A 25,051-nucleotide genomic window follows, 5' to 3' on the forward strand; every position below is an offset into this window, starting at 1 on the left:
GCAGGATTTCCAAAAGTTTTACTATTATTAAAAAGACACCTGCCAAATTACCTAAAAACTAAAAAGTAATTTAGCAATTGGTACATTACTCATAGCTACCTACCCAGCTAAGATATAAAATGTATTAAATGCGTTATTAAAAGAGATGATTGAAATATTTACCCTCTGGTGCTCAGGCAACAGAAGCATCATTGCATTTTACGTGCCATCACTAGTTAACATTACACTTACCTATATCTACCTATATTACCTATATCTCAACAGTGGCTGTTCTTCACTCAAAATGATTCTCACACCAGGACTGGGTTAACTTAAGCTAGAAGTAATGATTGTCCAAGAGGAATGCTCTTTACCTAAATTCTGGACAATCAAGACTTCTATCTTAAAGTTAACCTACAGCTGGTAGTAAATCGATTTATCGATTAATTTGAATTTTTGGTTCCGGGCGATGTGTAAAATGAATGTTGTGATTTACTTTAAACTAGCAAATTAACATGGAGATTGCAAAGTTCCCAAATTTTTTAATACGAAAAAGATTTTTTTTCCCTCCACTTCCATGAATGACAGCATGCTGGACCGCTCTGTCAATCCCCCACACCCCCTCAGACACCAACAAACAAAATCAAGAAGGCAGCACGTCAGTAAGAGAGGAGCTCATCCCGAAAACTGCCAGCGACTCCTCTGTGGTTTGGAAGGGGTTTGATTATCCGAAGTCCAACATAGAACAAACCACTGCCTGTTGTAATGTTTATCAGAAATCTGTGGCTACTAAAGGCAACAGCACATCAAACTTATTTCAGCATTTCAGACAGAGGCATGCAGCTTAGTGGCTGGAGTTGTGTAGCTCCACAAACTTGCTATGTATATATTAAAAAGGCTTATCTAAAAGATGCCTTTGGTTAAAAAAAAAAAAATCATAAATTGGGTAAAGGCTGAAAAGAAATCATAGACTTTATTTTTAGGCCATATCACCCAGCCCTAAGTTAACCCAGCTAAAATCATGCTTCGCAGAATTACCCCTGGGGTAATATGATTCAGTGAAGAGGCTGTTCCCAAGGTATGTCATGTACTTTTCTTCCGCAAAAATTTCACCAAATTTGATTGATTTATTTATTTATTTTTACCGGTTTCACGAAATTTATGGCAAAATCACTTATCTGCCCAAAAAGCAATGTGTTGCTAGCTACTTGAAAAAAGTTGAGTTTATAGACCACATTTGAACAAAAACGTGTTTTTCTTTTTTGCCATTATTTCATCTTCAATAGTCAGAATTATTTAGAATGTCACGGAAACAAGATAAAATTCTTCTTCAGCATGTTTTTTTGCTGGAAGGCCAGGATTGGTTGTTACCTTACCTGCAGCTTTATGATTGGTTACAATATGAATTAATTTGATTGGTGGCTATGCGAGCAAATATTTATCTGCAAAGCGCTAGGCAAATTAGTGCCAAAATTATTTATATGCGCAAGTGTGAATTTGCACTCGCAGGTTGGTATTTGCAAGAGGACTTGGATTTGCAATACAGGTTTTGTACTTGAAAATCATTATATCTTTGTAAAAAATATTTTTATTAAGATGTTTGGTTTCGCATTTACAAAAAATATTGACTTGCATTTGCAAAATATCTGTTTTTGCGAATGAAAATTGTGTTCAGTGCGAGCAAATTTCTTTTTACGGGTGCAAATTGGAAAGTACACATACAAGTACATATGGCACTATTCTGACTCCAGAAATGTGCTTGTAATCCAAAGCACTCATATCAAAGCAAATTTTCACATAAGAAATAATGGAAACTCAGATGATTCGTTCCACAACCCATAAATATTCATATAAAATTATTAATACAAAATATAAAAGTAAAAATAGATAAAAACAAATTAACCTGCACTTTACCTTTGAAAAGAATCGTGGCTGGTGTGAGGGACATAAGTGAACAGGGAGGAGAAGGGTTATTTTGTGGGATGACTTTTAGTATAACTAACAGAATCACTGCTATCTGTTGGCTTACTGGAATCTTTTTCTTTTTGTGCCATTTTTACAAGAAACCTATCCAATGACAGTTGCTTTTGCCACATTTTGAAGATTTCATGGAAATGTGACATTGCATCGCTCACACTGCTACAGCTTTATTTGGGTGGTGTTGGCAGACAAAGCATATACGTACTACTCGTATTGCAAGACCTCGCTCGTATATCAAGTTAAAACTTATTTTAAATTTTTGTCCGTCTTGCAAAACACTCACAGACCAAGTTACTTGCAATCCCAGGTTTTACTGTATTTTGAGAGGTCGTGCTGTGTTATAAATGTTAATAAACAGGAAGGCATATCTTGCATGGCAGCCATTATAAAACATCATAAAATACTATTATTTGTACCTTATTTCAATAAGAAATTATTCTGATAATTATTTTAAAACAATATAAAAAGTTCCATTTGATTAGAAACTGTTCTTAGGATTCAGGAAAAGTGTGTGTGCAAGTAAGAAAGAAAGTTTCCTTCTCTCTGCAGATCCCAGCATAGTGCAATGCTGTCTATGTCAGAACATTCCAAAAAATTGTGCAGTTTCAAATAAAGATTGTAAACAAACTGATGACAACTAAATTCAGATGAGGACTATAAGCTAGGGCAGGGACGATTATTCGATGTAAATCGACGTGTTGTGTAAAACTATGTAAATGTGTTGTAACTGCAATGCAAGTGATAAGCTAAACGTATTGTAAGGGAAAGTACTTTATCCCAGGGTTCCCGCTGCCGCACGTCACTGTCGTCATTGACGAAAACGGAACCCATGGTGACGAAGAAAAACGGCATCAAATCGTCACTCTGGTGAATTCAATTTTCAAATGACGAATTTTGAATTTTTGAAAAGTCGAATTTCATTTTTACCCAATTTTCAACCGTAGCACCCGTAGGGCCTAATCAAAACTGGCCCGGAGCCCCGGACACACGATCGTCGATCATCCATGTCAAATGAGCATGGGCCGTTCTAAAAGTAGCAAATGTTATCAATCGGTGTGGGGACATTCTAAAACGCTTAATGTGAAAACGCTTAATGTGGTTTAATGTACCAAAATAGCGACCAATAATCACCAAATTTCGCACACACACATCTGGTCATAAAGACTTTCACCTGACAAAAAATCAAAACTGAAATACAAGGAATATGGACTTTATTTTACATTAAGCGTTTTCCCTTCCATTGACGCCCATTATAAGGAAAAGGTTTAATGATTAATTTATTAAAAAGCGGAGAGAGAGTGATTAAAAAAAACGGATGCTGAAAAAAAGTGAAGAATTTGATTAGTAGAAGCAAAAATACAAAGAAAAGTGAAGAATTGAAATCAAACTCCAGGGGGAACCCTGCTTTATCCCCTCATGAGCAGATTACCGCTGTCCATTTACGAATTGCACAATAAAACAGTCTGCTAATAGTTGAACTTTACTGTCTACCTCGTGATCTCTTCGCCAATCGAGACCTACAATATTTTATTTATTGGACCTGTGGCATGGTTTTCATTTACAATACAAAGTTATTCCGCTAATAAGCTGGCTATTTGTTTCACTGCTGGCACTGTTAAAACTATATCAATTATAGACTGAGTTCCAATACAGTTCTGTCTAATATCGCCGGTGCCAGCAGTGCCACACTATTTTATAAGGCCAATATAGTTTTGTGTAATATCGCTGGTGCCAGCAGTGCAACACTATTTTGTAAGGTATGCACTGGCCAATCATGTAGCTCTTCTCTCAAATATTAATGAGACATCTCCTTTCACCCTGCAAAAAGGAAATGAGCCATAGATGAAAATCCACGATATAGAAAGACCATATACATAAACTTTTTTATAATTTAAGCCTTAAAATATATAGTGATCCCCTGCCTATCGCGGAAGTTACGTTGCAGACCCATCAGCGATAATGAAAACAACTGGAAACAGCTGATAACCCCATGTGGATTCCCCGTGTTTAACGAGGGGGCGAGGTACACGGGAGGAGCAAACGAGCGAGGCAGGACATACTGCAATTTTAATCAGATTTTTTAGATTTTCTAAGCAATTTTTATTCAAATAAGTTTTTTTTCATCTCTATTTTGCTTTTTTGTCTTGGTTTAACTTTTTAAAATCTTGTTTTTATAAAGCACATTAAATAACCCCTGTGTATGATAAAAACTTGCCTTGCCTTACCATAAAGAGACCGAGAAACGTTCTACAAACAACTAAAAACTATATGCTGGAAACAGACATTCACAAGGTAACTCCATGAAAAGCTCTATAAAAGTAGAAATGTGTTTATTTTATGATAAGATAACATGAGCCAACTGGCTAGTAGTTGCCTTTTAACTGAAAATTCACTCCAGTCAGAGAAAAAAGTTACTAACGCACTACATCAAAACATTTACGTTGCAATCATGTATGGCATGAAATAAACTTGTAACTATATCATTCAGTAATACAAATAATAAAACAACATACCGTTCACATTGGCCTCAACTACTAAGTTAGCGCTTGAAGACCCTTCTCAAACTGTTTGTTTGCCTAGCTGCAGTGATCACGCAATGGGATTATTTTGGGAGTTTTATTACCACGCAGACACCGGTGCAGACCAGAAAACACAACCAACGGATTAGTTTTACAGCATTTTACTATTTTATTTTCTGTGGACAATGCTTTTTGGGAATGAACTGAGGTAAGAATTTTAAGACTAATTAAATTTAAGACCTAGGATGAAAATCTGGGCATTTTTAAGACAATTTAAGGCCTTAAATGTAACTTTCTGAATTTTAGACTTTTTAAGACCCTGTTTTCTGTACCTCTACTGTAGCTGACGTTAATGACGCTTTATCAGCCATTTTATATTTTCTGTTTACTTATTCTGTAATGTAAGACTGAGACAAATTAACGTTTACTACTACTCTTACACACTGTAGCCTAAATCGTACCTTGCTCACTGAAATAAGCTTAATTATAAGCTACCTTTGCTAGTGTTTGTTAAAAACATGTTTTAGCATCTATTTGCTAAAATTAAAGTCGATTTGGTGTACTGAAATAAGTAAAAACTATTGCAGTGATTATTAACTTCAGTCTAACATAGAAATCCTATTGAATCTCTTAAGATCTGCCTTTTTTGTTAATATTGCTCTAATGTTTAAGAAATGTTTCAATAAATTGAAATGTTAATGAGAATGAGTTAAGGAGAGGGTGAATTGTTCTATGAAATGACTAACTTGAAAATAATTGCTCATCAATAAATTTATCATCAGATCAACCAAAATATTCGACTAATCTAACAATTAATTATCAAAAAAATAATCGCTAGATTAATTGTTTAAAAAATAAACGTTTGGTACAGCACTACTATAAAGCGCTCTTGTTTTCTTTCTCTCTCTCTCTCTCTCTCTCTCACACACACACACACACACACACACACACACACACACACACACACAATGGAGCTAACCAAGTTACAGTTCATAGATGCTAAATAACATTTGGGTTAGTACTAGAGGTCAACCGATATATCAAGCCGATATTTGGCATTTTTTAATGTATTGGCATTAGCCGATATCCGAGTGTAGTTCGCCGATTTACAGACAGGCACGTCTGTGGGCAGCCCAGTGTTATTCTTGCTGTGGAACACGCGGCCCATGCTGCCTTGTGCAGGACCCCAACCAGAAGTTTTGGAAGAGTCCTGGAAAGACGGTAAGACTTAAATTCTGATCTTTCAAAGACCTATTTATTTAACTGGTTTGCTATGAAATGCTGCTTTAAAAGAAAACATGAACGCTTTTGAAAGAGATGGCGAATTACGCTGTCAGGAACTGGCATAATGATGAGCCTTCAACCAACTGTAGCTTACAGGTAATGTTAAGGATCATTTATTCTGACAGTTTGGAATTCTGATGCTGCTATTTTTATTGTTTATAAGTTTAAGTTATTGTTCACAAGTTGTATTGTGTTTTTGTTATTTAAGTTTATATTTAAATTTACACAGTATTCAAAAAATGCTAAGTTGAGAAATTTTGTGTATCGCTTGTTATTATTAGTGTGATATTTTACCATGCAAATAGAGGTGAAAACATCCAATTATTGGCCAAAAAAAATCAGCAGCATACATCGGCCATTGGCTGACCCTGACTCCTAAATATCGGTATCGGCCATTAAAAAACCCATATCGGTCGACCTCTAGTTAGTACTGTTCTGTCTTATGTTGACCAAGCGAAGCAGAAAAGAATTGGTTTATATACTCAAAATTGTAACTAAGCTTTTGAGAAGACACACTTGCAAACTTGACCTAACTGGTGCTCTCATCCAGATAAACCATTTTAAGAAATTACTCTGAAGTCAATACTTCTGATCCCCACTGCAACATTTCTACTCTTTCAACACCTAGTCAACTTACCAAGCATATAAGTATCAATCAACTACACAACACACTCTCCACCTCACAACACCACAGATAAACAAGACCGGCATTTGGGTAAAGCGACAGCCAGGTTTTTGAGAGACAGAAATACTGTGCCTAATAGCCAGTTTAAATGATTAAAGCAAAATTCACTAAATGATACAAACTGAAAATAAACCCAGTTGCATCAAAGAAAAAAACAGTCTTACTGAGCTTATGATGACACAAGGGACAGATGCAAAACAGAAGTAAAACAAACAGAAACCAAACCCCTAGACATATTCAACAAAGAAGCCATTCTGCTGATATTGTGGAGTACCATGCTGTTGAGTAACTAAAGAAAAAAATATACTGTCCAAAAATGAAATGTGGTCCCACTCTTGTAAGTTACTTTACCATGGAAATTTGGCAGTAATAGCAGACAACCAGGATCTAACAAAAAGCAGCATTAAAAAAAGTTAAGAGATAGACACTTCTGCATCAAAAAACAGTGACATTATCAACATACATTATGCCACACAAAAAAAAACACAAGAACATGAGTACGAAAGACATGTACAACTTGAATCACTAAAATGCAGCTTACCGGCATTATTCAGAATGATTAAGTTCTTCTTCAGCATCTCATACACTGGACTGCAATCATAAAAATGACATTCTATCAATAACCAGAATCATATGTAATTCTGTAGAGGTAAGGCAAGTGAACATATTCCCATGGACAGTGACTCACTTTGGGTTTTTGACAGAGAAACTTTCAACTTCCAGTAGCTCTCCAAGAGGATCATCCTGACAGTGCACAATGTGCTGCCTCTGCTTGTCATAAAGCTGCTTCACCATGATATATTGACCCAGATAGTGCATCACCTGCCCCACACCACAAAAAGAAGCATTTAACTTACATTCTCAGCTAGGTTATTTACGAAGATTAGCAAACTTTTACTTAGCAAGGACAATTAAATCAAAAGCAAAATTCTACACTCTTAAAGCAACTGTAAATGTTTGAAATTACTGGTCAAACTAAATAAAAGCCTGCTTTACCATTTGCACTCACCTCTTTTAGTGTAAATGTTTCGCCTTGGGCCCCAGCCAAACATAGAAGCTGAAGGAGCGCTGCCTTGGGCTGGACCTACAGGATAACAGGAAAAAAATCAACATAAAACAGAATCAAATCAGCAGTGTAAACTGCAAGCTGATTTGATTTTGATTTTGCAAGGCAGCAATTTGATATCTGGCGATATTTGAAATGCTACTGCGATACTATTCAATTCAATACTACATGACCGATATTTTCAATATAATGAAACATAAGCTAAGTTTAGTGGAATTTATTTTAAATAAGTCTGTCAAGTTGTTCATGTTGCCCCCAGTTATGCTGACACAAAGCATTGCACGTTACTTTTTATTTGCCTAATATCATCCTTATGGAGTCAAACATGTTTCCATATGTGACTGTCTTTTTGACCAGGTCTTGTTAACTTTTCTCCTCCTGTTAAATTTATCATAATTGCACCCAGGGCCGGCCCGTGGCATGGGCAATAAAGGCAAATGCTAAGGGCACCATCCATCCAGGGGGTGCCACAAACGGAGGAAGAAAAAAAGTGTAACATTCCACTATTCTTAAAACTAGTTGGTATTAATGTGTCTTAATATGAAAAGAACAAGCCCACATGAATTTACCTGCTTAGCAAAGCCTATTAAGTAGTAGTAGTAATAATAATAATAATAATAATAATAATAATAATAATAATAATGATACGTAACTTTCCTATGAGGAACATTCCTAAACGTCCTAAATTATCTGGTGCATGGGGGAGGAAAAAAAGAATAGAAGAGGAGGAAAAATGCAACAAAGACAGAGGTAACGTAGCGTAGTAGTAAATATGTTATGACATTGTTTATACTAATATAATTTGCATATCAGAAAAAAAGCACATTGTATATTATACAGTACAGTCTACATCATGCACACATCTCAGATTTTTGTTTCATTTATATTATTTAATTTAATTTTATTCTTGAAATCATGTGTTTATTATTAGACTGGTGTTAAATTTTCTTTGTGTTATTTTGTGCAGTGCCTTATTTATATTGTATTTATAATTTAAATTGTCACTTTTTATTTTGAGAATATTTAAATCTAATACTTTATGCAAGCTATTTATATTGTATTTCATATATTCAGTTAATATTTTTTTGTATTTATTTCTAAAGTATTTTGAATATGCAATTGGTTTATTTAAATAAAAGAATGTCTAAGACAAAGCTATTCAGTTTTTTGTAAGTACAGTGGTACCTCAGTTCTCAAACTCATTAGAACTCGAATTTCTTAAAAGTCGAACCAACCAGTTCGAAAAAAATTACATAGAACTCGATCAGAATCTCAGAAGTCAAACCATGAACGCCGACCTAAGATAACTTGTACACACGCGGAAGAGTCTCACACGGCACATCTCTCAGCAGAAACGATTAGAGCATCAGTCTCAGCCTGGTATTCGCTGTGATAGCATCATGCATGTTTACACTAACTGAATACATATATTTAGACAGTAAAAATACATTTAGACAATGATAGACAGTAACAGTAATTATTATACAATAAAAAACATTTAAAATTAAAGATCTTATTAATTATTTTAATATTAATAATAAACCATTAATACATTTAATTATAATAATATTGTTGTGCCGAGGGGGTACGGAACGGAGACAAAGGCGCAGACGTCAGGATATCGGGGAATACGGGGTTTAATTACGGGTAAGGCAGGCAAAACACAGACAGACAATATAATGACCGGGCTGGGGAAACAAACTGAAACGCGGACTAAATACAAAGGACTAATGACAACAACCAGAAACAGCTAATAACACGGGGATTCCACACGGGGTTAACGAGGGGCCGTGGCACATGGAAGGAGCAGATGATCGGGGCAGGACACATTGTTTTTTTTTTTATTTTAAACTTTACACATTGTTTGGATAAATTTATTTTCTTACTTTACAAATTACTGTTTTGACAAATGTGCTTAGATGTGTTTAGTACAGTGTATGCTCTTCCTTTATCCGGTTCATTTTGTGTTTAAATGCTAAAAAAAAAACATTTAGATGTAATTTTTTGGGGCCGGGAACATTTCTTATGGGGAAAATTTGATCAGAACTCTAACTTTTTAGGATTCGTTTCGGAGTTCTGAACGGATTAAATTCGAGTTCTGAGGTACCACTGTATATGTACACTAGCAGTGGAATTTACTGCGATGCAAGGGGGCACCACCTAAAATCTTGCCTAGGGCTCCAAATTTGTTATGCCTGGCCTGATTGCACCACAGTTTATCAATTACTTTTATTGAGACTCAGGTCTATAGATACACACACAAAAAAGGACAGATAAAAATGTGAAGAAAATCAAATAACATACAGACATCTCAGCCAATGCACCCTCAGTTTGGATGCATAACAGGAACAACTCACGCTAGGATTTGATAGGGCTAAAATGATACTGTTAGTAGATTGATCCAAACGCTGCATAAACGTGAACATCAAATTTATCAATAGTGCCTTAAAGGTCCTGACTCCTGCAGTTACAAACATCTGACTGGCACTCCCTCTTCTGGGACTCGTAAGGAGGATTCTCATTGTGTCATTATATGCAACTTGTAACTTCTGCATGCTAGATTTTTTGTAAGATGATCACAATTGGGCAGTATAGAGTAGTTTGCTCATTTTTAGAAATACAGTGGTACCTCAGCACTCGAATTTAATCCGTTCAGAACTCCGGATCGAATCCTAAAAAGTTTGAGTTGTGATCAAATTTTCCCCATAAGAAATAATGGAAAACCCAATTAATTGGTTCCCGGCCCCAAAAAAATTGCACCTAAATGTGTTTTTTTTAGCATTTAAACACAAAATGAAACGGATAAAACAAGAGCAGCATATACTGTACTAAACACATCTAAGCACATTTACCAAAACAATCATTTGTAAAGTAAGAAAATAAATGTATCCAAACAATGTGTAAAGTTAAAAAAAAAAAAAAAATATGTGTCCTGCCCCGATCGTCTGCTCCTTCCATGTGCCACGGCCCCTTGTTAACCCCGTGTGGAATCCCCGTGTTATTAGCTGTTTCTGGTTGTTGTCTTTAGTCCTCTGTATTTCGTCCGCGTTTCAGTTTGTTTCCCCTGTCCGGTCATTGTATTGTCCGTCTGTGTTTTGCCTGCCTTACCTGTAATTAAACCCCGTATTCCCTGATACCCTGACGTCTTCGTTCCGTCCCCGCTCGCCACAACAATATTATTATAATTAAACTTATTAATGGTTTATTATTCATATTAATATTAACCTGGCGGTGGGGCTTGATAGCGAGCGCCTGGTGGCCAAGCCTATACCCATGGGGCCTGGTCGGGCACAGCCCGAACAAGGCACGTGGGTCCCCCTTTCAATGGGCTCACCACCCATAGGAGGGGCCATAGATGTCGGGTGCGTTGTGAGCTGGGCAGTGGCCAAAGGCGGGGACCTTGGCAGTCCGATCCTCGGCTGCAGAAGCTAGCTCTTTGGACATGGAATGTCAGCTCTCTGATGGGGAAGGAGCCTGAGCTGGTGCGCGAGGTTGTGAAATTCCGGCTAGACATAGTCGGACTCACCTCGACGCACGGCTTGGGCTCTAGAACCAGTCTCCTTGAAGGGGGTTGGACCCTCTTCCACTCTGGAGTTGCCTGCGAGGAGAGGCACCGAGCGGGGGTGGGCATACTTATTACCCCCTGACTGGGCGCCTGTACATTAGGGTTTACCGCATTGGACAAGAGGGTAGCCTCCCTTTGCCTTCGGGTGGGGGGACGGGTTCTGACTGTTTGCGCTTATGCGCCGAGCCGCAGTTCAGAGTACCCACCCTTTTTAGAGTCTCTGGAAGGGGTGTTGGAGAGCACTCCTTCTGGGGACTCTCTTGTTTTGCTGGGGGACTTCAATGCTCACATGGGCAATGACAGTGAGATCTGGAGTGGCGTGATTGGGAGGAACGGCCCCCCCGATCTGAACCCGAGTGGTGTTCTGTTGTTGGACTTCTGTGCTCGCCACGGATTGTCCATAATGAACACCATGTTCAGGAATAAGGGTGTTCATATGTGCACTTGGCACCAGGAGACCCTAGGCTGCAGTTCGATGATCGACTTTGTAGTGTCATCGGACTTGCGGCCGCATGTCTTGGACACTCGGGTGAAGAGAGGGGCGGAGCTGTCAACTGATCACTACCTGGTGGTGGGTTGGCTCCGCTGGTGGGGGAGGAAACCGGCCAGGCCTGGCAGGCCCAAGCGTATAGTGAGGATCTGCTGGGAACATCTGGCGGAATCCCCTGTCAGGAGGAGTTTCAACTCCTACCTCCGGCAGAACTTTTCCCAGGCCATGTTCCGCACCTCCATTGTGGAGGCGGCTGACCGGAGCTGTGGCCGTAAGGTGGTCAGTGCCTGTTGCGGCGGCAATCTGCGAACCCGCTGGTGGACACCAGTGGTGAGGGATGCCATCAAGCTGAAGAAGGAGTCCTATTGGGCCTATTTAGCCTGTGGGACTCCAGAGGCAGCTGACGGGTACCGGCAGGCCAAGCGGGATGCAGCTTCGGCGGTCGCTGAGGCAAAAACTCAGGTTTGGGAGGAGTTTGGCGAGGCCATGGAAAACGACTTCCGGGCGGCTTCGAGGCGATTCTGGTCCACCATCCGGCGGCTCCGGGTGGGAAAGCGGTGCAACATCAACACTGTTTATGGTGGGGATGGGGTGCTGCTGACCTCAACCCGGGACGTTTTGGGTCGGTGGAAGGAGTACTTCGAAGACCTCCTCAATCCCACCGACACACCTTCCGATGTGGAAGCAGAGTATGGGGACTTGGGTGTGGACTCCCCTATCTCGGGGGCGGAGGTCACTGAGGTGGTTAAAAAGCTCCTCGGTGGCCGAGCCCCGGGGGTGGATGAGATCCGCCCAGAGTTCCTTAAGGCTCTGGATGCTATGGGGCTGTCTTGGTTAACACGCATCTGCAGCATCGCGTGGACATCGGGGGCAGTGCTTCTGGACTGGCAGACCGGGGTGGTGGTCCCCCTCTTTAAGAAGGGGAACCAGAGGGTGTGCTCCAACTATAGGGGGATCACATTCCTCAGCCTCCCTGGTAAGGTCTATTCAGGGGTTCTGGAGAGGAGGGTCCGCCAGATTGTCGAACCTCGGATTCAGGAGGAGCAGTGTGGTTTTCGCCCCGGCCGTGGAACAGTGGACCAGCTCTATACTCTCCGCAGGGTTCTGGAGGGTTCATGGGAGTTTGCCCAACCAGTCTACATGTGTTATGTGGACTTGGAGAAGGCATTCGACCGTGTCCCTCGGGGAGTCCTGTGGGGGGTGCTCCGGGAGTATGGGGTGCCGGGCTTCCTTTTAAGGGCTGTTCGGTCCCTGTATGACCGGTGCCAGAGTCTGGTCCGCATGGGCGGCAATAAGTCGGACTTGTTTCCGGTGAGGGTTGGACTCCGTCAGGGCTGCCCTTTGTCACTGATTCTGTTCATAACTTTTATGGACAGAATTTCTAGGCGCAGCCAGGGCGTTGAGGGTGTCCGGTTTGGTGACGTCAGGATTAGGTCTCTGCTTTTTGCAGATGATGTGGTCCTGTTGGCCTCATCGGACCGTGACCTTCAGTTCTCGCTGGGACAGTTCGCAGCCGAGTGTGAAGCAGCTGGGATGAGAATCAGCACCTCCAAATCCGAGGTCCACAGCCGGAAAAGGGTAGAATGCTCTCTCCAGGTCGGGGATGGGATCCTTCCCCAAGTGGAGGAGTTTAAGTATCTCGGGGTCTTGTTCACGAGTGGGGGGATGATGGAGCGGGAGGTCGACAGGCGGATCGGTGCGGCGTCCGCAGTGATGCGGGCGCTGCATCGGTCTGTCATGGTGAAGGAGCTGAGCCAAAAGGCGAAGCTCTCGATTTACCAGTTGATCTACATTCCTACCCTCACCTATGGTCACGAGCTGTGGGTAGTGACTGAAAGAACGAGATCGCGAGTGCAAGTGGCCGAAATGAGTTTCCTCCGCAGGGTGGCTGGGCTCTCCCTTAGAGATAGGGTGAGGGGCTCGGTCATTCGGGAGGGACTCAGAGTAGAGCCGCTGCTCCTCTGCATTGAGAGGAGTCAGATGAGGTGGCTCGGGCATCTGATTAGGATGCCTCCTGGACACCTCCCTGGTGAGGTGTTCCGGGCATGTCCCACTGGGAGGAGGCCCCGGGGAAGACCCAGGACACGCTGGAGGGACTATGTCTCTCGGCTGGCCTGGGAACGCCTCGGGATTCCCCCAGAGGAGCTGGATGAAGTGGCCAGGGAGAGGGAAGTCTGGGTTTCCCTGCTGAGACTGCTGCCCCCGCGACTCGACCTCAGATAAGCGGGAGAAAATGGATGGATGGATATTAATATTAAAATAATGAATAAAATCTTTATTTTTAAATGTATTTTTTTTTATATAATACTGTTACTGTCCTTGTCTAAATGTATTTTTACTGTCTAAATATATGTATTCAGCTAGTGTAAACATGCATGATGCTATCACAGCAAATGCGAGGCTGAGACTGAAGCTTTACCCTTTGTTTCCGCTGAGAGACGTGCTGCGTGACTCATTTCCCCCCGCGTACAAGTTATCTTAGGTCGACGTTCACGGTTTGACTTCTGAGATTCAGATCGAGCTCTAGGTAATTTTTTTTCAAACTGGCTGGTTCAACTTAAATTCGAGTTCTAATGAGTTCGAGAACTGAGGTACCACTGTAAACCGAACAGCGTACTTAAATCTAGCATTGGAAAGTTTTTTACGGTCAAACTCCGGGCCTTGCCTTGGTCTTCCAGCCAAGGCCCAGAGATAATAAGCTTCACGAGCTTCAGCATGATATAGAGCAACATGCTCCTTCCAACCAGGTCTAATGTTATACGTCCTACTACCCTTATATTGTTTGTGAAAAATTTTACCCCCATCAAACAGAGCAGCCACTACATCCTCATACATGCAACAGAGATCTCTCTTGTGCTCCTCAACCTGACAGTTGACATCCCTACACAAAAGAGCTACTCTAGGTAAATAAATATTACTTAAATATTTATCTGTTGCTATAATAAACCGAGAAGTCCTCTTTAGTGAGAATTGACCAATCTAATTTTGCAGTGGCAACACCACTGGAAGCATTGTTATTACCAGCTGTTGACGGCAATTTTTCAACATTTATTGAAAAACCAAAAGGTATATGGTCTGTTAGTGCTAGCCCATACCCAATATACATATTCCCTAAAGCTGCATGCCTATCTGCCATGCTAAAACAATGGTCAAGCCATGATGTAGTATGCCAGGCTTCACTTATGTACAGTTATGTGCAAAATAATAGCAGTGTGTTTAACCCCCTGGGGTCTGAGGCCTCTTTTCCACTTTCGGGGTAGTCTGACATGCCTTGACATTTTAAAATATTTCACCTATCTAAAAAACATTTATCCCAAAGTGATACATTTGCTTTTATTCAGCACAAACTCAGCACCAATAATCTGAGACCTCTTAGAATGTTATTATTCTATTTTTTGTTAAAATCAACTTTAAACATATACTTTTCAAAAACCTATTTTCAGACATGCTGAGAAATTGTAAAAAATCACATTATACACATTTCTAGGTAAGACTTTTGAGCTCTGAAACTTATAGACACAGGGGTTGGCTACACATAGGTGAAAGTGACATTCTGAAATTTTATGTAGTTTGATTACTAAAGTGTTAGTACTTTAGAGTGACTCTTTTTCTCAAAGTCAGTGGCCTTCAAAATGAATATTGATGAGATAGGTGTCCTCACACCTGTAGTAGTTTGCATGCTGTCAATGGCCCATCAGTCTGGAATGTCACTGCACCCCACACCCATCACTTTGGAAAGGCAGTTTGAAACGCAAGAAAAGTAGCAACAATAAAATCCCTTTCACAGTTTATTGGTAGATGGAATGAAAAATGAAAAACTGTTACTATATAAATATAGAAAGCGATAAATATGATGCAGTGACTATTATTAACGCTCTGGGGACGAGGGCATCGTCGACCGCGTATCTTTGTCGTGTATTTCAGTTTATATCTCGCTGAAATCATTATGTAAAATCATGAAAAAAACACCGACTAAATCCGTTATCTGTCTTCTTTTCAAAACTTCCATTGTCAGAAGTATTAAAGTTTTTAAAATTAGGTTAAATAGGCAAAAAAGCAAATCGTGTCACCTTTCTTTGTTTTACTTGTATCGCGAGCGTTTAGGACCGCTCTCAGCGGAAGATCGCTATTCACGTTCTAAATACGCTGCGTTTGAATCGGCGACCACGTGATTGCAGGCACATGGGCTTAGCCCACTGAGACATGAATGCAGGTATGAGCTTCGCTGCTGAAAGTGCCAACACTGGCTTCAGCGGCAGAGACGTATCCGTGTGCTATATTGTAGCCGATCAGTGTAAACACTACCCAGACATGTGCTCTTGTTTATTTCGGTCACAATGGGCGTATTCACATATTTCTTTACCCAATACTAACTGTCGGATTATCATGTTATTATCATGCGAATAGCGCGATTTGCAAGTGGGTGGGCGATCAGAGCCGCTTCGAGACGCAGACGCTTAAGTCAGTCACTCTTGTTCTTTCAATTCGTATCACGAAGCTGTAAAAATATATTTAGTCTCTACTAGGGGTGTGCAAAGCAGCCGGTATTTGTATCTGTATTTGTATTTGTTGAGGGGGGAAAAGTATTTGTATTTGTATTCGTATTCGAGTAAAATTCAAAATAGGCGTAAAAATCCAGTTTTTTTGCGTTGCACTTCTAATTTACGTTATAGTGTAAGTATTCTTTAATTATATCCATTATAATAATTATGGATATGCAGTAGACAGAGTAACTTAAACGTACCATATAACTCCTACAAGTGCATCCAATTCGACACAACTACACAAGCATTGTTTTAACCTTTTTAACCAAACGTTAACGTTACTCTGTCAACAGCCTATTGTCTAAATTACCGAGCTAACAGAGCTACGTAAATAGAGCGAACATGAGAGCACCTGACTGCAGACGTCAATAATGCAGCGTAATGGAATAATCTCCCGATCAAACTCCGCTTCCCGAAAGTTATAAACTGCCTCCGGAACCCAGTTAAGGTACAAAAATCTATTCAACAAAAACAGTGATACAGTTAAGTCTTTTTTCGCTCAGCCGAGCCTTCTCTGTTGCTGTGTGGAGCAGCCTGTGTCAGTCACCTCTTTTACTCCCCCCCCCCCCCGACTCCTGAACTCACTCACTCACTCACTCATCCGGGCATGCACTGCGGTCTCAAGAGGAAACGCAGCTTTTTGATATAAAGTTTTTCTTGTTCCCGAATACAAATATTTTTTAAAGTATTTGTTCGAAATAAGTATTCGTAAAAAACACATTATTTGTGCCTTTCCGAATACCGTATTCGGGTTCGGCTCCACCCCTAGTCTCTACCTATATATATTTGAAAAGTAGACCGTCCAAGGTTTCTGAGAGTATTTTTAAAATGTGTATATGACAAAAACTCTGAGTTATTTAGACGGTTTTGCGAAATTTTTGTCAGATCCCGCCGGTGGGACCGCCGAACCCAGGGGGTTAAAACAGAGGAAAAGTTCCATGTTCCTAATAGCATTTATTTCCATATATACAAAGGCTTGTTCCAAATGAAAACATGAACATTTTTTTCTTCTTTTTTTACTGAAAATGAAGAAAAAGAATATTAGGTTGTTCAAAAAAATAGCAGTGTCTGCATTTTCATTTACAACTTATAAAATAACTTACAAACAGTATATTGACAGTATAAACTGAAAATGAAATGAAGATTTAGCTTTTCCTTTAAGCACTGAACTAATATTTAGTTGTATAACCATTATTTCTGATCACTGCTTTACATCTGTGTGGCATGGAGTCAACTAACATTTGACACCTGCAAACAGAAATTGCAGCCCAAGCTGACTGGACTACATTCCACAGATCTTTGGCATTCTTGGGTTTTGCATCAAAAACAGAATTTTTTAGGTCACTCACTCTGATTGTTGAAGTACTCACAGGTAAATGGAGATCTTCTTTGATCTCTCTGGAGCTGATCATTGGATGCTTCTTTGCCATTCTTATTATTCTATGATCTAGGTAGTATTCCTTTTTCTACCACGTGTTTCGGGTTCTCTTTCCCCATTTCAAAGCATTTGAGATCTTTTTAGCTGAGCAGCCAATTATTTTCTGCACTTCTTTGTACGTTTACCCTCTCCAATCAACTTTTTGATCAAAGTTCTTTCTCCATCAGTGCAATGTCTGGAACGACCAATTTTACGCAAGGGCTAAAACCAGCAGGTACAACATCTGCTGCCTTCCTTCATTAAATAAGGGCCATAATTGACACCCATTTCTTCACAGATTGAATGACCCCCCTAACTCCACACTGCTATTAATTTGAACACACCCCTTTCATTAAATGAGTCAATTACCCCCAATTAGCAGCATGCATGTCATGTCTGTTAAGTCTGCTGGTTGGCCATTACTCTGCTACACCTAGTCATTTTTTGTTCCCATGTTGTATCATAATTTCGGCCAAAATCAGTACTTAAACACATTAGTAATGTTAGACTGCTATTATTTTGCACGTAACTGTATGTCTAACTGTCTGAGGGCAGCAACACTTTACTTGAAAGAATAAAATTCTCTCTACAAAAGTTGATCAAATGACTAGCAAACTGAGAGTTTCTATCTGTAATATCAGCATTCATGTCCCCCACCACATATACACTGCAGGTGCTATTGTCTTGTAAAAAAGCATTAATAAAAGCCAGCTTATTGAGATATTCATCCTCATTTTCACGAGACTCATATGGCATATATACATTTAGAATGACAAAATTATTATATTCATGAGTATATTGTATACCAATACACCAATCTACATCGAGCCTAATCGGCTTTATCACACCATCAAGCTTTTTATCCCAGAGCACAGCTACCCCTCCTAGAATTCTACCTCTATCGTCTCACTAAGATCAATCTTTGACTCCCCCACACCCAGGAAGTTTTGATCAAAACAGTAAAATTTTTCTAAGTCTTGTTTAGCTAAAAATGTGTCTTGCAAACATAAGATGTCACATTCTGTCAGCAAATTGTCCACAACAGAACACCGAGCTTTATCCCTTGCACTCTGCCCTAAATGCAGGCCACGGCAGTTGTAAGACAGTACCCTAATTGACATTATTAAACCAATACATTAGCACCAGAGGGAACATTTACCTCCCTTATGGGAGGCACAGTATTCAATCCAACAGTACTGGCCTTACGTGGTTCATAATAACACCAGACCAGAGCCCCTTCAGGCCAGAGGTCAGGAGTGTACATTTCACCAACGTCATTACATTCAGCAGTCCCTTTAAAAGAGCCAACCCTGCTGCGTACATTGTCGATTTTCTGGCAGGTGACCTCCTTGTTAAGTTTACCTATAAGATACAAGGCAAGCGTCTCTGCTTCCAGGTCTGGGGAAAATTTAGTGGCAAATACACTCAATGATCTGGTCTTCACAGTTTTGATGGTACTCTCGACTCCAGTACCTATAATCGATATGAGCCCACGTCTCTTATTAGACGTGACCGGCCAAATTTATGACTCAAATTATTATGATTGGCTTTTTTACATATACTACGTGTTAGATTTCAAACTACTGAGCTAGTGTTGCTTTTAACAGCACCAAACACAAAAAACAGCAGTCACAATTAATACTCAGTAGAGTATGCTCAGGAAAATTACACTTAATGACAATGCAAAATTACTTTTTTTTTTTTTTTTTCTTTTTTTACCTGTGTCCCATCTCCTGGTAGTAGCCTGCATGTCAAACTTGATCCTGGATACTGGGATGCGTTTGATAGTGTGGTCATATTGGGCAGTGAGATAGCTCTGGAAAATACATAAAAAGGGGGAAAAAATGGTTAAATAGGTATCATTGTAGCTATAACCATTTATCGAATTCAAAAAAGGGTACCACTGTAACCAGTAGATTAACTGCACTTGAAATGGCAACTTGACAATCATGTCTAAAACGTGATTATTATGAAATATTATGGTTTCAGTTTCTAAACACAAACTACGAGAAACTAAAGTTATTAAATACCAATTTTGTGTTTTTATGAACAACTGAGTATCAGGTAGTTACGTACCTTTAGCAGCATACTGCTACCAGTCTGTAATGGGTGTAATTCGTGATTCGAGCTGTATCTTACGCCACGTTGACTGATGGTTTAATTAACAAATAAATAAATAAGCTAACCAGTCGGCTTGTACTTATCGTTATTTTATACCATACGATATACAAATGGTGCGACCACTTACAGCGAAACAAAAAGTTTCTATATCAATTTCAACTATTTCCGCGCTGCTCAATACTGGTAAGACGGATGTCATCATTGCAACACTTTATAGCAGGGGTGGCCAAGCTTATCCACAAAGAGTCTGTGTATGCAGGTTTTTGGGATAGCCTTTAGGTCAGCTGTTCAAGCCTATGCGTGAGGACTCTTTAGCCAATCAATTCTCTAATTAGTAATCTAATTAGGGACCAGCAGGCAATACCTGCATAGACAACGGCCCTTTCTGGATAAGATTGGCCACCCCTGCTTTAGACGTAACGAACGTAGTATACAATGTTACACAAATTTTGCACCTTATGCAATTCACACATATGCATTATAAAGTTAAATAACAAACCAAAAAATGTATTCATTGTACGAGGACCATTCCGTTGCTATAAGTGACGTGATTTAGTCAACGTAAATCGCCCTTATTTTCCACCTCTATTGCCCTTTGGAAGGGCGCTGCAGAGGTAACATTCGTGGAACATCACACAAAACAACAATAAAACAACGTTCATATTATTGTATACGTTTGAGTATATTACTTTAGCATACAGAATTTTTCAATAAACGTTCATTTCATTTGCTAAAATAACTGATATCCTAGTTCGCTGCTATATAGTTACAGACATGAGAACTTGAAAAAATAATAGTAATTTCAGCGTACTAAGCCGTCTGATCTTTAAGACAGTGACTTACATGATTAAAATCGCATTTCTACTACATTGTAACACCAATCCGTCTGGAAACTGTTTAAATTTATGCAAATGATTAGAGGTACAGGAACAACCACCTAACTATAAATGTCATGCGTAGTTCGAGTCTGCCTAGGAAAAACGGCGCTCGAACATTAGTATTCAAGATGGTAGATAAAATCTTCCGGGTCATTTTTGAAATGCCTGGCGGTGATTGGGCAGAAACTCACTCTCAGCAACGTGTCTGTGTCACGGTCTCGGATCTACACGATGGACTTATGAAATTTAAGGCCGCTTTCTCGATGTGTTTATTTATTTTATTTTTTTTGGTGGGCAAATATATAAAACAGGCCTATCATAAAACAATTTAAAACACTTTAAAGTGTTTTTGTATGTTTCATTAGAACTGAACTGTATATTAGTACTTAGCTGTATATTAGACCATGGGAAAATGTTACAACTCAACACTGTGTTCTTATATATTGAAAATGGTAAATTGAACATCGTTCATGAGTAAAAGTGTAAAAAAAAATCACACCCTTTTGGTGACACAGTGTAGTTGAATCTATGTGGTATTTCAAACAAGTATTTTTTTTCCTTTTTTTGTCATTTATAGGTTTGCTAATATGCTAATCAGAGGCGGAGCCAGACATTTTATACACCCGGGGCTTAGCCCCAAAGGGTAGTATGCATGTGGAATTGGGGCGGGGGGGCGGTTAGAAATGACTGAAAAACATGCTGTGAAGTTGAAGATTTATTAGGCTGTGACTCTACTAACCTATCAGAAGCTTCTTAAGCTCAGAATGGAATCGTCTGGAGTTTTCTTATTAATTAAAGACACAATAAACGTAGTGTATATATACTCCTAAATTTGATGAAAGTGATAGAAAATAGACATCTCTCTCTCTCTCTATTCTGACATTTAACTAATTCAAAAGATATTTCAATATTTATTTATCTAAAACAAAACAGTTTGATGATTAACAGTAAAAAAAAATGTTTTTTCCCTAAAGTGTATGTTGTAAATATCTGATTTCAACTGTGAATATACTGCTGTGTATTGAAATTCCTCTTGTTTTGCATAGAAATATATTGAATAACATACAAAGCATAATATATAAAATAACATTTACCTGAGTTTTTTCTTTGAAAGAAGCCCCTTATGTCCATTGTTGTGTACATCAGTACATAACTGAAACCAATTTAGAGTGCTTTATTTAGCCGTGGAGGGTAACAACTGAAAATATGAAATAAACACACATGTAAGCAAAGACTCCATTTGTTGATTCACTCGAACAGCAAGTAACGTAATATGGGTCAAGTGATCAGTTTGATATCAATCTTTTGTGATACACCGTCATATTTACATTATTTGTACAGTACGAATGATTTGCTTTGGTACCTGGTCAAACTTAAGCTCTCCTCTGTCTGCCTGTCTGCACTTCTCCTACAGCAAACTCGCAGGCAGCAGCTTCTCCCCCCTCGCTCACATGCGTAAGTGCTGTGCTCAGTCGCCTAGTGCCTGAGCTCGGATCATACCAAAATTAGGGGGAATTTACGACTGTGCGCTATGTGCTTCGAATATTGTGTGTAGTTTTTGTTTTATACAGTTGTCAGTCAGGCATCTAATTATGAAACAAATTACACTCCAAAAGACCCTGGGCTTCTGAAACAACAACCCGGGCTTAAGCCCAGTAAGCCACCCCCCCGCTCCGCCAATGATGCTAATAACTTTGTTGTGAAAATTAAATTGATTATCACAGCATTGGTGGTCAGAATGAAATACTAGGAACTGAATACTAGTTTGGTTGTAATTGCTGTTCTACTGTCAATTGGTATAATAATGAAACATGAAAACTAAGAGGCCACAGACTTGGGTGGGAATCAAATAAACAGCAACCATTAACCTTTTGTTATATAATTCACAATATTTTGGGGGGTGGGATGGCAAATGACAGGATGCCATTCTGCAGTTTCATTAACCCCATGCATCTCCTTTTATTGCTACTATATCATTTTAACTCTGCTACCTACTATTCCAGCTCTCCTTCTGCCATCTTGTCCCTCTCCAACTGACATCTGCACTGAAAACTTTAATCTGCTCTTTTCATTTATCTGTCCATACCACTTTCAATTTGTGCTATGTAAATCTGTATTAGAATTATCATAATAGTTTAAAAATAATGTAATTACTGTGTCAATAATTTAATCTGTTGTATTACTGTATCACTGAATGAGTCAGATAACAAGAAGACAGGGATTGAATTTTAATTCTTTCAGTTACTGAGGTTATATAATAGATTGTTTACCACTCATGAGGCATGTCTTTGTAGTTGTTAGGGATCTCCACCAGCAAGTGGTTTGTTTTGACACCCTGTTCTGCAAGATGGCATCCATTTAACATAGCACAGCCATGGGGGCCTACTGGGAGGTGTTTGTGATGTTCATGCATGACATGACCTTTTCTTCTTCTGTTGCTGTCATTTTGTTTGGTTATTACAGCAATGATGTAATACAGTCATTTGATTGTTATTGAATTATTTTTACTGCCCTGCTATCCTTGTGGTTAGCAAGTTTTGCAACTTTTGATGCAGGGTTGCAAAATAAATAAAATTATTTTTTTAAGAATACTAATGATAAAAATTAAACAGTAATGGTAGTAAACAGGATGTTTTATATGGTTTCAGTTGCAATAATAAAAATTGCAAATGTGGAAAGGTACAGTAAATGAATTTAGTTTTATATATTTACATTGGAATACAGTACATGGTCTCCATTAGTAATTCTTACTAAGAGGAGTACTAATTACATTATATTACTAATACGTAATGGGGGCTGATTTTACAGACTGAAAAGGATAGATTTGCTCACCAATTCAGTCCTTATGCAGTCCTGGCCGAAATTATTGGCACCCCTGGAATTTTTCCAGAAAACGCACCATTTCTCCCAGAAAATTGCTCCAATTACAAGTATTTTTGTATACACGTTTACTTCCTTTATGTGCATTGGAACGACGCAAAAAAAAACGGGAAAACATAATTAATACACAAATAATTTTACACAAAACTCAAAAACTGGGCCAGACAAAATTATTGGCACCCTCAACTTAATATTTAGTTGCACGCCCTTTGGAAAGAATAACTGAAATCATTTGCTTCCTATAACCATCAACAAGCTTGTTACACGTCTCAACTGGAACTTTCGACGACTCTTCTTTTGCAAACTGCTCAAGGTCTCTCAGATTTGAAGGGTGCCTTCTCCCAACAGCAATTTTGAGATCTCTCCATAAGTGTTCAATCGGATTTAGATCTGGACTCATTGTTGGCCACTTCAGAACTCTCCAGCACTTTGTCTTCAACCATTTCTGGGTGCTTTTAGAGGTATGTTTGGGGTTTTTGTCCTGCTGTAACACCCATGACCTCTGACGCAGACCCAGCTTTCTGACACTGGGCCCTACATTGCGCCCCAAAATCTTTTGGTAGTCTTCAGATTTCATGATGCCTTGCACACAGTCAAGGCATCCAGTGCCAGAGGTAGCAAAACATCCCCAAAACATCTTAGAACCTCCACCATGTTTGACTGTAGGTACTGTGGTCTTTTCTTTGTAGACCTCATTCCGCTTTCTGTAAACAGTAGAATGATGAGCTTTACCAAAAAGCTCTACCTTGATCTCATCTGTCCACAAGACGTATGTTGTGAACTTCTTGATTATGTTGCACATAGTGGACAAAGGAACATGACGATCTCTGGAGATGGACTTGTAGTCTTGAGATTGTTGATGTATTTTTCCAGAATTTTTGTTCTCAAGTCTTCAGACAATTCTCTGCTCTTCTTTCTGTTGTCCATGCTTAGTGTGGCACACACACAACAGAAAGGTTGAGTCAACTTTTCTCCATTTTAACTGGCTTCATGTGTGATTGCTATATTGCCAGCACCTGTTTCTTGCCAGAGGTGAGTTCAAACGAGCATCATATGATTGAAATAAAACGATTTACCCGCAATTTTGAAAAGGTGCCAATAATTTTGTCCAGCCCATTTTGAGTTTTATGTGAAATGATGTCAAATTTGGCTTTTTTCTGTTTTTTTGTGTTGTAAATATTCACATTTAACTATTCCATTAGAAATAAATATATGTTTCCATGAGATTACAATACAGCTGGTTAATTGTAAATTATTTGTTACTTACAGTTGTCAATGTGGTTCATGTATAGAATAAATACAGATGTTTATGTTTTAGACGTGAGACATCTTGTCCAGGGTGTACTCCAACCCTATGCTGCTTGCTTAAATTGTCACAAATTCACTTTTATTACCTGTATTTGATGAATCATTCCTGCTGTCTGTGTGTTGTGCTTATTGGGTTTCTCTGACAGTACAAAAACCACATTTAAGAAAATTGCTTTTAATGTGTTTGTGTTTATGAGCGTATGTGTACCCTGCAGAGGAGTGGCATCTTGACTAAGGTGCACTCCAGCCTCAAGTGTCAAGAGCAGCATGGTTGGTGTGGTGATTTGGTGGAAACAAGTCAATTGTGTTTAATCTCGATTAAAAAAAAGAATATC

General features: G+C 39.3%; 1 protein-coding gene across 2 annotated transcripts in view; it reads right to left on the minus strand.

Moving 5' to 3' along the window:
• mdm4 (MDM4 regulator of p53) overlaps nt 1-20,652 on the minus strand; it is a 62,991-nt gene extending 42,339 nt beyond the window's left edge. Inside the window, exons 1-6 of one of the 2 annotated variants that reach the window (XM_023795782.2) lie at nt 20,494-20,652; nt 19,606-19,678; nt 19,249-19,345; nt 7,457-7,531; nt 7,136-7,269; nt 6,989-7,038 (exon numbers count right to left, since the gene is read on the minus strand). In XM_023795782.2, the coding sequence (XP_023651550.1) occupies nt 6,989-7,038; nt 7,136-7,269; nt 7,457-7,531; nt 19,249-19,326 (337 nt within the window). In that variant the 5' untranslated portion in view covers nt 19,327-19,345; nt 19,606-19,678; nt 20,494-20,652. The remainder of the gene's footprint in view (nt 1-6,988; nt 7,039-7,135; nt 7,270-7,456; nt 7,532-19,248; nt 19,346-19,605; nt 19,679-20,493) is intronic. The other variant, XM_023795784.2, reaches the window with a different exon arrangement.
• Nucleotides 20,653-25,051: the final 4,399 nt, after the last annotated feature.

Source organism: Paramormyrops kingsleyae, chromosome 8, assembly GCF_048594095.1.
Source record: "Paramormyrops kingsleyae isolate MSU_618 chromosome 8, PKINGS_0.4, whole genome shotgun sequence".
NCBI lineage: Eukaryota > Metazoa > Chordata > Actinopteri > Osteoglossiformes > Mormyridae > Paramormyrops > Paramormyrops kingsleyae.